The sequence below is a fragment of the Ailuropoda melanoleuca genome, chromosome 1 (assembly GCF_002007445.2).
Source record: "Ailuropoda melanoleuca isolate Jingjing chromosome 1, ASM200744v2, whole genome shotgun sequence".
In the NCBI taxonomy this organism is placed as follows: Eukaryota; Metazoa; Chordata; class Mammalia; order Carnivora; family Ursidae; genus Ailuropoda; species Ailuropoda melanoleuca.
Genome location: NC_048218.1, coordinates 5,894,929 through 5,911,653, shown reverse-complemented (window position 1 = coordinate 5,911,653; position 16,725 = coordinate 5,894,929). Strand labels below are relative to the sequence as shown.

Here is a 16,725-nt window from a genome sequence, read left to right as displayed (position 1 = left end):
TTTTTTCAGTTCTAGAATGTTCCATTTGTTCAGTTTTTATAGTATTTATTTCTCTGCTAATGAACAACTTCTAGTCATTTCATCATTGCAAGCATGTTTTCCTATACTTCTTTGAGCATGGGTATAATGATTGCTTTGAAATCCTTGTCTGCTAGTTCTAACATCTGGGTCCTTTCAGAGATTATTTACATTTATTGTTTTTTTCTCTTGAGAATGGGTCATATTTTCCTTGTTCTTTATATGTCAAGTATTTTGGGTTGTGTCTTAGACATAGTGAATGTTGTGCAGACTGTATTTTGCTACATTCTTCTGAAAAATATTGACTCTTTTTTGTTTCAGTAAACATTACTTTGTGGGACTCAAACTGCAAACTCTGTGTTTCTAGTAACAGCTCAAATCTCAGCTGAGTTATCTGTTCTTTAGCTGAACCAGTCCATGTATGTGTGGTTGGGGGCGCAACTGGAGATTTTGGCAGAATTTATAAGAAGAAATTGGGGCTCCCTCTCTCCTGTCCAGGATTCTGTCCTCTTTTCCTGGTAGCTGTGGTTGCTGCAAGTTCTGTTTTCTGATTCTTCAAGCAAAACCCCCTGAGTTTTCTGTTGTGGTTTTATCTCCCCCATGAGATTTGCTTATTCTTAGACTTAAGCCCGGAAAACAGTAACTCAATCATTGCCATTGTCTTCTTTCTTTGTTTAAAGCCATCTTAGCCATTTTTGAGGGTATGGTTCAGTAATGTTAAGTATATTCATATTGCTGTGCAAAAGAGCTCTAGAACTTTTTTACTTTGCAAAACTAAAACTCTATACTCATGCAACTCCCAATTTCCTCCTCTCCCCAGTCCCTGGTGACCAACATTTTACTTGCTGTTTGCATAAATTTTTATTTTAGATGTCTCATATAAGTAGAATCAAACAACATTTGTCTTTTTGTGAGCGGCTTGTTTCATTAGCATAAGGCAATCTAGGCTCATCTGTGTTGTGGTATGAGGATAACTTTTCTTTTTAAGGCTGAATAATATTCCACTGTATGCATATACAACATTTTGTTCATTCATTCATTCATGGACATTTGGTTTGTTTCTACCTCTTGGCTATTGTGAATAATGCTGCTATGAACATGGATGTGCAAATAATTTTTGTCTTTCAAATGTCAATTCCCTCTTGAATCTTCTAGCTTTGGCTCATTTTCCTTTTATTTTTTTCTTTTGTTTGCTTGCTTATTTGTTGGTTTGTTTTTTAAAGTAGGTTCCACACTCAACATGGGGCTTAAACTCACGACCCTAGATCAAAAGTTGCATGCTCTAGCAACTGAGTAAGCCAGGTGCCTGTTTGTTTCTTTTTTTAATTCAGAATTTATGGTCATTATCTGTTGGAAGGTTGGGTTCAAAAGGAGATTTCTTGGCTATAATGGAATTGAAGTTGATGGTGAAATTAGATTTTAACAAAGATTGAGCCATTATTTATGAGAGCATAATAAAATAATCATTTAAAGAAAAATTGAAAATAAGGGAGGAGTATACAGCAGGCATATGCAAACAACAAGAAAGTTGAAGTGACATTAATGATACCAGATAAAGAGGAATTCAAGGACAAAAGCATTAACTAGGTGAAAAAGATATTATGTAGTGAAAAATAATAAAAATCTATGAAGAAAATACAGTAGTCATGAATATGCATCATGCTACATAGTGGTCAGATACACAAATACGTAAATGAAAAACTCCTAGAAATACAAGGAAAACCTGTTAAAAACATAGCTTTTAATAGATACATTGTATTTATTATTTATCAGGTACAAATGTAATTAGAAATTTAATTTAATAGATGTGTATAGGATATACATATGCATATACCCACGAATAACAATATATTAGATAGATAGTAATAAAATGTATTCTTCCCTTGTACTTATTAAAACAACTTCCATTGCTATCATATACTTGGTCACAAAGAAAACCTTCATAAATTTCAAAAGGGGATGATTTTACAGACTACATTCTTATCCCAAATACAGAATTACAATCTGAAAGAAAAATATCATAGAAACTGAAGAAATAAATATATACCATTTCAAATAATAGCGTATCCAAAAGAAAATAAAACTGATATTATAGGGGCACCTGGGTGGCTCAGTCAGTTAAGTGTTCCGACTCTTGATTTCAGCTCAGGTCATTATTTTAGGGGTTGTGAAATTAAGCCCCACATGGGACTCTGTGCTGGATATGGAGTCTGCTTATGATTTTCTGTCTCCCTCTCTCTCTGCCTCTCCCCACTGTCTCTCTTTTTCTCTCAAAAAAACCCACCTGATATGACAAGTCATCAAATAATAAACAGGAGAGTTTATTTCATACCCAAACCCCAATATAGCCAAATCCCTATGCAGAGTAAAATCGTTACCTTTAAATACTCTTATAATTAAAAAAGANAGAAAATCGTAAGCAGGCTCCACACTCAGCATAGAGGTCAATGTGGGGCTTGATTTCAAGACCCTGAGATTATGAGCTCAGCTGAAACCAAGAGTCAGACACTCAACCGAGTCACCCAGGCGCCCCCTAGATGATTTCTATTGATCTATCTTTATGTTCATGTGTTTTTTCTTCTGTCATCTTCATTCTTCATTCTACATCCAGTCTAGTGAGTTTTTTACTTCAGTACTATCTTTTTTTCAGTTCTAGAATGTTCCATTTGTTCAGTTTTTATAGTATTTATTTCTCTGCTAATGAACAACTTCTAGTCATTTCATCATTGCAAGCATGTTTTCCTATACTTCTTTGAGCATGGGTATAATGATTGCTTTGAAATCCTTGTCTGCTAGTTCTAACATCTGGGTCCTTTCAGAGATTATTTACATTTATTGTTTTTTTCTCTTGAGAATGGGTCATATTTTCCTTGTTCTTTATATGTCAAGTATTTTGGGTTGTGTCTTAGACATAGTGAATGTTGTGCAGACTGTATTTTGCTACATTCTTCTGAAAAATATTGACTCTTTTTTGTTTCAGTAAACATTACTTTGTGGGACTCAAACTGCAAACTCTGTGTTTCTAGTAACAGCTCAAATCTCAGCTGAGTTATCTGTTCTTTAGCTGAACCAGTCCATGTATGTGTGGTTGGGGGCGCAACTGGAGATTTTGGCAGAATTTATAAGAAGAAATTGGGGCTCCCTCTCTCCTGTCCAGGATTCTGTCCTCTTTTCCTGGTAGCTGTGGTTGCTGCAAGTTCTGTTTTCTGATTCTTCAAGCAAAACCCCCTGAGTTTTCTGTTGTGGTTTTATCTCCCCCATGAGATTTGCTTATTCTTAGACTTAAGCCCGGAAAACAGTAACTCAATCATTGCCATTGTCTTCTTTCTTTGTTTAAAGCCATCTTAGCCATTTTTGAGGGTATGGTTCAGTAATGTTAAGTATATTCATATTGCTGTGCAAAAGAGCTCTAGAACTTTTTTACTTTGCAAAACTAAAACTCTATACTCATGCAACTCCCAATTTCCTCCTCTCCCCAGTCCCTGGTGACCAACATTTTACTTGCTGTTTGCATAAATTTTTATTTTAGATGTCTCATATAAGTAGAATCAAACAACATTTGTCTTTTTGTGAGCGGCTTGTTTCATTAGCATAAGGCAATCTAGGCTCATCTGTGTTGTGGTATGAGGATAACTTTTCTTTTTAAGGCTGAATAATATTCCACTGTATGCATATACAACATTTTGTTCATTCATTCATTCATGGACATTTGGTTTGTTTCTACCTCTTGGCTATTGTGAATAATGCTGCTATGAACATGGATGTGCAAATAATTTTTGTCTTTCAAATGTCAATTCCCTCTTGAATCTTCTAGCTTTGGCTCATTTTCCTTTTATTTTTTTCTTTTGTTTGCTTGCTTATTTGTTGGTTTGTTTTTTAAAGTAGGTTCCACACTCAACATGGGGCTTAAACTCACGACCCTAGATCAAAAGTTGCATGCTCTAGCAACTGAGTAAGCCAGGTGCCTGTTTGTTTCTTTTTTTAATTCAGAATTTATGGTCATTATCTGTTGGAAGGTTGGGTTCAAAAGGAGATTTCTTGGCTATAATGGAATTGAAGTTGATGGTGAAATTAGATTTTAACAAAGATTGAGCCATTATTTATGAGAGCATAATAAAATAATCATTTAAAGAAAAATTGAAAATAAGGGAGGAGTATACAGCAGGCATATGCAAACATCAAGAAAGTTGAAGTGACATTAATGATACCAGATAAAGAGGAATTCAAGGACAAAAGCATTAACTAGGTGAAAAAGATATTATGTAGTGAAAAATAATAAAAATCTATGAAGAAAATACAGTAGTCATGAATATGCATCATGCTACATAGTGGTCAGATACACAAATACGTAAATGAAAAACTCCTAGAAATACAAGGAAAACCTGTTAAAAACATAGCTTTTAATAGATACATTGTATTTATTATTTATCAGGTACAAATGTAATTAGAAATTTAATTTAATAGATGTGTATAGGATATACATATGCATATACCCACGAATAACAATATATTAGATAGATAGTAATAAAATGTATTCTTCCCTTGTACTTATTAAAACAACTTCCATTGCTATCATATACTTGGTCACAAAGAAAACCTTCATAAATTTCAAAAGGGGATGATTTTACAGACTACATTCTTATCCCAAATACAGAATTACAATCTGAAAGAAAAATATCATAGAAACTGAAGAAATAAATATATACCATTTCAAATAATAGCGTATCCAAAAGAAAATAAAACTGATATTATAGGGGCACCTGGGTGGCTCAGTCAGTTAAGTGCTCCGACTCTTGATTTCAGCTCAGGTCATTATTTTAGGGGTTGTGAAATTAAGCCCCACATGGGACTCTGTGCTGGATATGGAGTCTGCTTATGATTTTCTGTCTCCCTCTCTCTCTGCCTCTCCCCACTGTCTCTCTTTTTCTCTCAAAAAAACCCACCTGATATGACAAGTCATCAAATAATAAACAGGAGAGTTTATTTCATACCCAAACCCCAATATAGCCAAATCCCTATGCAGAGTGAAATCGTTACCTTTAAATACTCTTATAATTAAAAAAGGAAAGTAAAAACTTAGTAAAATTATCTATCTATCTATCTATCTATCTATCTATCTATCTATCTATCTATCTATCTATCTATCTATTTTAAGTAGGCTCCATGCCCAGTGTGGAGCCTGATGTGGGGCTTGAACTCAGCAACCCTGAAATCAAGACCTGAGCTGATATCAAGAGTCAGGTACTTAACTGACTGAGCCACCCAGGTGCCCCTAAAATAAATACTCAATTTAAATAATTAACAACAGGAAAACAAAATAAAAATGTAGGCAGTATGAACCAATAAAAAGAAAATCCAAAATCAATTAAATACAAATGAGGGAGAAAGTATGTGTTTTTGTGCATATGGACATGCATATGTACATATATGTGTATGATTTGAATAAATGTAATTTGAATAAATATATATGTAATTTGATTATATATAATTTTAACAGAGAAATGAAATAGATAAAACCTCTGACCAGTTGATATATTACTTAGAATACTTTCAATTGCTAGATCAATTCCTATTGTAAGTGCAGAGGGGAAAAGTCTAAATAAAATGTTAGCAAACTGTATAATACAAAGCAGAATTTATTCTAGTAACAGAATTAGTTATATGAACTGATTAATGGAGTAAACCCATATGATTGCTTCCATAAATACCAAGAAGATGTTTGATACAGTTCTTCAGACAGTCCTAGTTAAAACTAAAATTGGTTAAAATATAAATAGAAGGAAACTAATTAAACAAGATAAAAACCAGTTATCAAAAGGCAGCTGTAAGGGTCACAATGAATCATGACATGTCGAATCATTTCTATTACAATTAGAGGCAAGATCGATCAGCAAGCCTGTCATCATGATATTATTAAACTTTGTTTTAGAAGCTGTAGATAATATAGTCATGTAGGAAAATAAAATGCATCATGTTTATGTAATATATATGAAATTTAAAAACATCTTTGTTTGTATATGATGTAATTGTACACCTAGAAATCTCAAGAAACTCCAATAAAATCTATTAGAATTAATAAGAGTTTATGATGTTTCTGGATAAAAGAAAAACATGAAAATTAGTAGCTTTTGTTCATATCAACAATAATGGATAGGATGTTAGAATGTAAAAATCAAGTCTCATTCACAATAGTGATAAAAATCCATAAAATATTTAGGAATAAATTTTTCAAGAAGCATGTGGGGCTTCATATTATGAAGAACATAATTTTATTCTGAAGGACACACAAAAATACTAAAGTAATAGAGCTACAATGTGTCTGGATAGGATGACTTAACAATAAGAAGTGAACATTTCTAAACTAATATATTTATTGCTATTTTATTTTTTAAAGATTTATTTATTTATTTGAGAGAGAAAGAGGGAGCACAAGCAGGGGGGGCAGAGGGAGAGGGTGGGAGAATCTCAAGTGGACTCCATGCTGAGCACGGAGCCCCATGTAGGGCCTGATCTCATGACACTGAGATCATGACCTGAGCCAAAACCAAGAGTCAGATGCTCAACCAAGTGTGCCACCCAGGTGCCCCATTTAATGCCATTTTAACCAAAAGCTTTTTTTTTTTTTTTAAAGATTTTATTTATTTATTTGACAGAGATAGAGACAGCCAGCGAGAGAGGGAACACAAGCAGGGGGAGTGGGAGAGGAAAAAGCAGGCTCATAGTGGAGGAGCCTGATGTGGGACTCGATCCCATAAGGCTGGGATCACGCCCTGAGCCAAAGGCAGACAGTTAACCGCTGTGCCACCCAGGCGCCCCTAACCAAAAGCTTTTAAAAAAAAATTTGACAGTAGGAAAAATGACCTTAAAATTTATTGGAATAATAAATATCTGAGAAGAGCCACGAAAATTTTAAAAAAAGACTTTGTGTAGCCACTTGCCTTTCTGAATATTAAAATTCATGTTCAAAGCTACACTGATAAAAGCAGTATGTTGGCATGGGAACTGATAAATATATTCATGGGTATGTCTATATATTCATAAGATGGAATAGTGTACTAACAGATCCAAATATATACATAAAACTTAAATGACAAAAATATCTTAATTAAATAGGGAAATGATGGTATATAAATAGTGAAGACATACTTTGCTGTTTATCTGGATAAAACAGAGCCCTACTTTACATTATATACAAAATTAAATTCTAGAGGGATTAAGGTTCTGGATGTTCAAAACTAATATAAAATGACAGCACTGCATTTCAGAGAATAAAAATTAGACAAATTTATTTTTTATAAAAGGCTAAAAACTGAAAAACACAAAGTTTATAAATTTATAGACCAAAAATAAAAGTTGTAACCTGACAAAAAGCTAATATTTCTATTATATAAAGAACCTCTAAAAATTGACAATAAAAGACAACTGAAATAAAAAGGGGCAAAACATATGAAGGCAACTATCTGGAGGGAAATGTAAGTGGCTAAAACTCATGAAAAAATATGCTTTTCTCCTCTAGTAATAGGAAAACGTAAAGGAAAACAAAAATAAAATTCCATTTTCTCCCCAGTGTGTTGGCAGAGATCAAAAAGAGCTATCATCTTCATTGGCCGTGAGGATAAAGGAAAAGAGGATGTTCTTTTTTTTACTATGGATATGCATTGCTACAGTTTCTTTTTTTGGAAAGAAATCTAATTTAAAAAAACCCCATCATTTTATTCAGCTTAGTATAGTGTTTATAGAGGTAGAAACATATAAACACTGAAAAACCATCAGCTGGGAAATATTTGAATAAATATATATTTAATATTCAGCAGATATTTTTTAAAAATGAGGTTAGAACCATCTGAATTAACTTGGACAAATGTCCATGATATCTTAGGCTAAAAAATCAAGTTGTGCCTCTTGTTCCCATGTCTGTTTTAAAAAACACAAAAATAAAATAAAAATAGCAACCAACCAAAAAAAAAATAGCCTGTATGTATGTATTAGGACAGATTTAGGTACATATCAAAATTTTAATATTGATTATTGTAGGAGCATGGCACTAGGGAGTGTCTATGGTTTAACTGCCTTTTTAATAAAAGTAACTGATTTCCCCCCAGTTTTATTGAGATACAATTTACATGTAACATTGTATTAGTTTAAGGTGTACAGCTAAGGACCTGATGTATGTATATTGTGAAATGATTACTACAATAAGTTTAGTTGACATCCATCACCTCACGTAGTCACAGAATTTTTTCTTATGATGAGAAAAATAGCTTAATATTTGAGAAGGTTGGCAACTGTGGGTAAGTCCAGAGAGCATAAAGTAGGAGGTGTAGACCTAGCCCCACCCCTAACTTGCAGTGTGACACTTTCTACCTTGATTTTCTCATCTCTAAGTGTGAGTACTTATCAAGCAACAGTGTTGTTGTAAAGAAAAGAGGAGAGGTGAAGACAAACAGAATGTGAATAGTTAAAAGATGTTGAAATGCAAGCTATTATCCTCGAGAATTCTCAATTTATATGATGCAGGTGACAAAATCATCTGAGGAAGAATCTTCCCTTCCCAATGGCAACGTAGGGGGAGAGGTACAGAGCAGCGCAGAGGTAAGAGTTAGTGTCTTGAATCATCTTCCCCCAGACTAGCTTCCTTGGAATGTTTACTTGGTTCTCATTTTTCTGTTATTCAACTTTACGTAGATAGAACGTCTGTCTATCTGTCTGTCTGTCTATCTTCCATCATCCATCCATCATCCAACCACTCACCCATCATCCATCCATCTATCCATATATTTATTCACTATCTATTATCCATCATCCATCCATCATCCGACCATCCATTCATCCATCCATCATCCATCCATCTATCCATCCATTTATTATCATTTATCTATCCTCTATCATCTTTTCTTACTCTCTAATATTATAAATCCTGCCTTCACTCAAGCAACAGGAAACAAACACTGCTTAAATATCAAATCCTTTGGAGTTCTCTTCATGAGCCTTAAGTGGGTGAATTATAGCTCCTCATTAGTGCGTTTATTTCTCTACCATGCACATGACTCAGACCTATTGACTTACAACAGCAAGTCCAATGAGCAATATAGGGGGTTGGCGATTCTATACTCTAGTAGTGAAGTGACCTAATAAATAGGAAGTCTGTGTTTGCTTTGTTTATAGACTGTGTTTCCAAATAAGAAAACCGTAGTCTGCGTGGTTTGGTTTTTCCTTGAAAGCTTATCTAAGGTTAGTGATATTATGGTTTTGCTTTATGACCAGGGAACAGAGAAGACTGAAGAGAGTGCAGAAAATGAGGCACAAAAAGAGGACAATGAAGATGCGGGCAACCTCACCGAATCGCAAGAGAAGAATGTGAGTGTTTGCTTTTTGCGCCGTAGTTTCATGGGATTCAGGTCAACAAGCATGCAAGCACCTGCCAGGTGCCGGGAATCTTCCTGGGCACGGAAGCCAAGAGCTGAGGGTTCAGTCAGGGAGGAAGCAGGAGGAAGTGTTCACTACTGTGGTCAAGGCAGGTTGAGGACTGAAAGGAAGCCAAAGAAGGACCCCGAACCCCGGCCTGGAGGGACAGGCTAGACGAGGCTTTAATAATCTGCAGTTGTGTCGTTAGGGTTAGGTTAGGTTCAAGTTCATAAAGCAAGGCACTTTATCCCTTGTTCATGAGTACTGATGGATTCCAAGCAAACGCCCGCCAAGAGCACTGCCTGCTGGGGACACAGAGGTAAGGGGGTAGGACATTTTGTGGGAAGCCAGCAGGAGCTGGGGATAGAGAAGGGGCCTCGGAGAGGGAAACCCGCACTCAATTCAGATCCAGTCATGGGAATATCAGCCGCTCCAAGGCCTGTGATCTAATTCTAAAGGGGTCCCAATTCAGGAGCCCCAGAATAAAGTGCAGGGGGAGTATGGGAGGACGAGGGAGACTGTAGTTCTAGAACGGCCAGGCCGAGAGAATTGGGGATCAGATGGTCCACTTAGTCAAGGAATTCTGAAAATGTAACGGGAGGCCAGGTAAGGACAGACAGTGGTGCCCTGCTTGCTGAGCGGGTGGGGTTGCGGGCATCGGGCTGAGCCTCCCCTAGAGTTTCAGCGGTTGAGATGCGCTGGGCCGATTGTAACAAAAACTGCTTACTGAACCATGATGGTTTGCATTTTTACCTACTTATGATTCTTTTTACCTGTTTATTGATTCCAGGAGAGGTGTAGAAATCTTTTAAGATAGTTGGACTCTCATTCCCAGCAGATGGAATGTGGTTAGGAAGGGCCCTGGGGAAACGTGCTGTGCACAGGTTAGGGTGGGCGTGGGCGTCAACTGGTCTGTGTCGTAAGGAACGTTAATCTGGAGGGGGCAGGGCAGTAAATTCCTCATATTTAAAGACGGTTTTTTCAAAGCATTGATAATTTAAGACTCTTAGAAGTCTTTTGTTTGGAAGACGGACAAGATCTTTAATCCCGACCTAGAAGTTAGATGGAGTTTCATGGAAGCCTGTATCATTCAGAAAAAATAAATTTTGAGTGAAATATAGTGGCAATTTCATTACCTTGTCATTTAGAAATCCATGTTTTTATAATGCAGACTTTACAGGAATTGCCTAGTGCCCTCTTACAGTATTATTGAAATCCAGTTTGCTTCCTGTAAGTCAGAGAGACAAAGATAGGAAACATTACACCCCAATCCCTTTCTCCTGGGGACTGAGAGGAAGCATTTTCATACCTATTGCAAGGACAGGTCTGTTTCCACTTCTCAGCTACTGTTCAAGGAGGTGGTAAGCTATCAGGCCTGGGGTTCCCTTTGTTCGTGTATTTTGTTTTTTGTTTTTATTTGAGAACCCTTTACAAAGTAAATTATAATCCTGTGACTCCTGATAGGAATGAAAAAAAAATCATTTTTGTTATTCGTGCCTGGGCTGTAGATGAAGAAATGACTAAGTAAAAGACATTTTAATTTTAGATAAATGTATTATTCACATTAATGATCAAACTCATTTTTCAACTCTTTAATAATATTTATTCTACATAAAGATAGATTCTGACTTTTTCCCATTTGACAGGTGATCCACACTCTTTGACTTACATTAATTCAGTTACATAAGAAAAAAAACCCCATGATTTGTCAGTAGGCATTACAGATGACATAATAACATGATTAGCTTTGGGATTGAATATATAGGAAAATGGATTGAAATTTGATAAGGAGATGAAACTGTCTGATATTTAGAATGGTTACATTTTGTTCTTAAAGAACCTCCATCTGTTTAAATGGTTTTTGGGTTTGTTCTTATGTTTGTTTGTTTGTTTATTTATTTATTTGAAAGAGAGAGGGTGAGAGCAAGCAGGGGGAGGGGCAGAGGGAGAGAGAATCTCAGACTCCCTGCGGAGCGTGGAGCCCAAAGTGGGACTCAGTCCCATGACCCTGAGATCATGATCTGAGCTGAAATCAAGAGTCAGGCGCTCAACTGACTGAGCCAGCCAGGAGCCCCTTGGGTTGGTTTTGAAAGGTTAAGATGGGAGGACCACGTAGGCTGTGTGTCATCCCACCCCTGGTGCGCTCAGGCTTAGATAGGCTAATTTGTAACAAACAGAAAGCCGATTAGATTGCTGTTTCACCTCTGTAACATTGATTTCCAAAGTACTAGACACATCCTGGGAGGTTCTAGAGCTTGCAGCTCAGATCAGTCCAGTGCTTTTCAGTTAAAGCTCAGGCCCTGCTGAAAACCGTCTGGAGGAGATTTCATGGAGTCTTACCTTTTGCTCCTCCCGGCCTGTTGTATTTGAACAGCAGGGCTCCCCCTGCTCCCTCCACAGGGAATAGAAGGAACCCAGTATCTCTGGGCCTCCGTTTGGTTCCTAAGCCGTGTGGCAAGAATGTCAGCTTCCTTTATTTGTCTAACAGCATGATAACTGCTTCACCCCTCCTCCCCATGCTGGCAGGAACTTCCATCCGGGTGAGGAACTTCCATCCTGACGGCTTGGCTGGGTCAGGCCCTCCGCCTCTGACGGAGCAAGGCTGCTGCCCCTGGGTTCAGTGTCCCCCCTTCTGCGCCTCTGTCTCCAGTCTGGCTGCTTCTGGCAACCCAACCCCAAGCCTAAGCTCCAGGCCCCCTTTTTTTAGGGACCGTCTAGCTTCATTGCCTCTCCTAGCTGGCCCAGGGTCTCAAAAAGCAAGGCCTCTGCTTTCTTCCCTAGGAGCCCAGAACCACCACCAGTCTGTGGCTCTCTCCTTCGAGTGTGGGGGGGCAGTAACTCTCTTCCCTGCCCCAGTGTTGCCTGCAAAGAGAACAAAACATAATTCACATCCTGGTGTTCAGCACACTGTTTATGAAAAAGAGTCTGAACATATTTTCACCTTCATGCTGAAATAATACAGACGTACAGGCACGTCGTTCGGGGTCCTGCGTGCCCTTCGCGCGGCGGTGCCCCGTGCTGACGTCTCAGACAGCCACGCAGTAACGTGGAAAGCAGAAGGTGATGCCGCAGCCTCTCTGTGGAACAGACTACAGAGCTGACTCAGTGGGCACCATTATTTCAAACCTGTCATGTGTGCGTTAAGACCAGTTTCCAAGCACAATGGTAGCAAGGGCCTCCGGCGGCGATAAACCGGGGGATGAACCAGCTAATAACCATCTGCAGCGTGGGCTTGTCACTAACTATGCACATGCCCATTCAGGACGCACTCGATGCTGTTTTATTTTATTTAATTTGTTTACTTTTTAAAGATTTTATTTATTTATTTGAGAGAGAGACACAGAGAGAGTGCAACCATGAGCTGGGGGAGGGGCAGAGGGAGAGGGAGAAGCAGGCTCCCCGCGGAGCCCGGACATGGGGCTCGATCCCGGGACCCCAAGGTCATGACCAGAGCTGAAGGCAGACACTTCACCGACTGAGCCACCCAGGCGCCCCTTTGATGCCATTTTAATGGCGAGAAATATTTATCTAAGAATATCACTCTTGGTTTAAAAAAAAGTCAGAAATGGAGACAGAAACCGTCACCACCTCCTATAATGAAACGGGCTCCCCTGACCACCAACCCAGGCATCCCGGCTCTTAAACGCCAGATGCCAAGATGCGTCTTGCCCACACACTGGCGGTTTGCAGGGCATTTGGGAGGCAGGACGGTGAACACTGGGGACACTGTTCGGTCATGCCTGAGAAGATCTCCTCTGTTGCTCCAGATCCCAGTAGAGAGGGGACTCTGTGGTCGCCTTCCCTGCTGAGCCGGGAGGCAAGGGGGGCTAGGGAGGAGAGGCGAGCTTGTGAATGGAACCTGAGGAGGAAGGGAAGGCAGAAGGTCACCTCAGCTTCAGGGCACACTGAGGAGGGGGCTGCCGATGGGGGGCCCTGTGAGAACTTTGTGGGGGACTGGACATGTCGCAGCTTGTTCACCTCTGTGTTTGGTTTCCACGGACGTAAAATTATTTTAAGTTGTGCCCCTCGCCAACTCAGCGGTCCTCTCCCAATCCTCTTACGACCTTGGCTCCGCTGACTACATGATTATGGCTCGTAAAGCCCACTCGGCTTCCTCCAAAACCGGTCCTGAGGAAAGTTGCTTTCTCCAGGGGCAGACGTTGGTTTGCGTCCTTGAGTCGCTGGTGAGTCTCAGGCTGGGTCCTTGCAGTGCCTGCCGATGGAGAGAACTCTGCCCTTGTCCCTGAGATTTCCAGCTGCTTGGAGGCCACCTGTCCTCCTCAGGTCACTCTGGGCTGGCCCTCGGCTTCCTTCCACACCAGCCACCTGTCCTACCCGGCCACTGCCTGACACTCACCACAGCCGACACCTGTCCCTCGTCCTGGCCGCTTGCCGCCTCTGCGGCCTGCCTCGCTGGCTATCTTCCCAACCAGGATAGCTGCTGGGGAAGGTTCTGAGACTTTCCACTTTGGAGGCTTCCCCTGACTAACTTTACTATAGGAGCAAGAGGGTAAAAATGATTTTAAGTTGTAGCTTCGTCAAGTGAATGGTGCATAGCCTGTCCTAAGATTGGCAAGAGTTTAGCTCAGCTGACCATGTGATCATAATGATGCTAAAAAAAAAACAAACCCAAAACCCCTTTTGGCCGGTATAATTATTTGCCAATCATAAAGGTCCAGTTCAAGCATTGGATATGGATGACTTTTAAGGTTCTTTTTAAAAAATATATATATACATTTTTCTCTAAATTCACATTGGTATTAGAATACTCTTGAATTATTTTTAACATGCTCTTCTTTTTTTTATTTAAACATTTATTCTTTTGTAAAAATTTTATTTATTTGACAGAGAAATAGAGCACAAGAGGGGGAACAGCAGGCAGGGGAGAGGGAGAAGCAGGCTCCCCACTGAGCAGGGAGCCTGATGTGGGGCTTGATCCCAGGAAGGCGGATGCTTAACAACTGAGCCACTCAGGCAGCCCCATAACATGCTTTTTTCATAATCTTTCTGTGACTTTGAAGGGTCTGCCTAATTCTGATATTTTATAATTCTGTGAGCTACTAAGGATGGAAGTTTAAGTTGTGTTTCCATCATATATCCCCCCTCCTCCTATGAGAGATTCGAGGCAGAAGTAACAAATATAAATGCATCTATTCAACATGTTATTGACAGCTTGTGCTGCCACCTGCCAGGCAGGATTCCAGGGACTGGGGACAGAGCAATGAAAACGATAGAGTCCCTGCTCCCACAGAGCTTATGTTCCGGGGGAGCTGGTGATGGTAACATCCTGGGTTCTTCAAAGCATACTTGATTTTTTTTTTACAGCAAAGTATTTCTATAATTACTCTGGGCAATTACTTTCCCCATTTAATGTTTCTTTCAAGAAATTAAGGTCAATTTAGATATTGATAAGAGAGTCCTCAGTCCCTTGTCTTTGCTGCTGGTTAACCTGTCAAATTGAGATTTGCACTGATTCCTGTGGGACCCCCTACTGTCCTCCAGCCTTGCTCTAAGGATGACCCCATTTTTTTTTAAGATTTTATTTATTTATTTGACAGAGAAGCCAGTGAGAGGGAACACAGCAGGAGGAGTGGGAGAGGAAGAAGCAGGCTCCCAGCGGAGGAGCCTGATGTGGGGCTCGATCCCAGAACACTGGGATCATGCCCTGAGCCTAAGGCAGAGGCTTAACGACTGTGCCACCCAGGCACCCCTAAGGATGACCCCATTTTTAACAGTGTCTATTTTGTTAGTGCATTTGCTTCAGCTGAATGCGGTTCATACACACAATCGAATTTAGAAAAATGTGAAACTCTGCATAGCTGATAATTCTCTGTTGCACGTTTCAATTTGATCTCATGAGGATAAGAGGGAAATTAATGTTCTTTGAGGTCCAAACAGTCGCTAGCAGAGTATACGTTCACTTATCTGGTCACTGAGCACATTTATTGAGCTTACACCTCGGATCCTGGAGATCCAAAATGAATAAAGACACGGTTCGTGCCCCAAGGAGTACACAGACCAGTCAGGGAGACAGATAAATGGTGGTCACGGGAGCAGGTGAGGGGGTCCCGTAACTCAGCCTTCCGGGTCAGGAACGTGTTCCTTGAAACTGTCATTTTTAAGCAGTGTCGTGGAAGGTGTGGCTGATGTGAGACAGTGGCATGTGGTCCATATGGCTGAAATAAAGAGTGGTGAGGGACGTGGCGGGGTGGGGGTGGGGGTACATAGGACATTCCAGCCATCCTAAGGATAGTGGGTGGGAGTTTCTTGAAAAGATGAAAGTTTTTCAACACAAGGGAAGCATGGTAAGGTGTGTTGTGTTCTGGAACAACATCCCTGGCCACAGTGTGGGGAACGGGTCAGAGATAAGACAAGGGCACTGTGCCCCTTGAGAGAAGCTTGGGGTCATGGAGGGGAGGGCCCAGGCATGGGCTGAATCGGACAGTCCTAGAGAGGTACATTCAACACATGGCTGAGAAACCAACAAGTGTGGGCCTGTCTTTTGTGGGACATTATGTGAGCACTAAAACTTGGTGTGTTGCCAGTGGTGTAAGGATTAGTTTGGAGATTCCCTGCGCTGGGCAGACCTGTGGGGCCGACTTGGCCTGGCCAGCTGGAGCAGCCTTTCAAGCTCTGTATTTTGTCTGCCAACCTCAGAAATCTGAGCAGATGCTTCCGGAACTGGCCGAAAACATGGGGCTGCTCTGGGGGAGGCGGTGGGTCCTTATCACCTGTCTTCCATGATTTTGCCTATTGTGTTCCTGATCCTCAGACCTAGCATGGTAGGTAGAGTAGGAAGGGCTCTAAATCAGGGGCCAGGAGCCTCGAAGTCAGTCCTGATTGTGTTGCTTACTTGCCTCTGATCTTCGGCAAATTACTTAACTCTGTGGCCTCGGTGACCTCATCTGACCAAAGGTGGGGTGGAGTGAGAGGCTATGGGAATGCGAGATTGCTCTCAACTCCCCCAGTGCAAGAGTCCGTGAGCTCACTGCCCAAGTTGTAAGGACTGAGGAATTTTTAGGGACTGCTCCCTTCACTTCTAACTAAAGCGATTCTAGGACACGGACCCCACAGACGCTTATCATAGGACCATTTTCAGAAGGGCTAGAAAAACTCTTGTTTCCTTGCATTTGTGGGAAATACAGCCTGGTCCTACTACTTTGATCCAGGGAAACAGAAATTCCAGTGGGTTGGCACAGTGGAGACCTGTTTGAACTTGGGATGTCTCACCCTCTCCTACCTTGCAAATTTCTTTCTTCATCCAGAAATCAGTGTTTAAATACTAAATGGTTCAGAGATGTT

At 40.1% G+C, this 16,725-nt stretch overlaps 1 protein-coding gene across 1 annotated transcript in view; it reads left to right on the top strand.

Annotated features, from left to right (window-relative positions):
* Positions 1 to 16,725, top strand: part of LOC100473985 (SH3 domain-binding glutamic acid-rich protein) — a 54,457-nt gene that overhangs the window by 27,090 nt on the left and 10,642 nt on the right. Inside the window, exons 4-5 of the mRNA XM_034654132.1 lie at positions 8,536 to 8,610; positions 9,283 to 9,375. Coding sequence (XP_034510023.1) covers positions 8,536 to 8,610; positions 9,283 to 9,375 — 168 coding nt within the window. The remainder of the gene's footprint in view (positions 1 to 8,535; positions 8,611 to 9,282; positions 9,376 to 16,725) is intronic.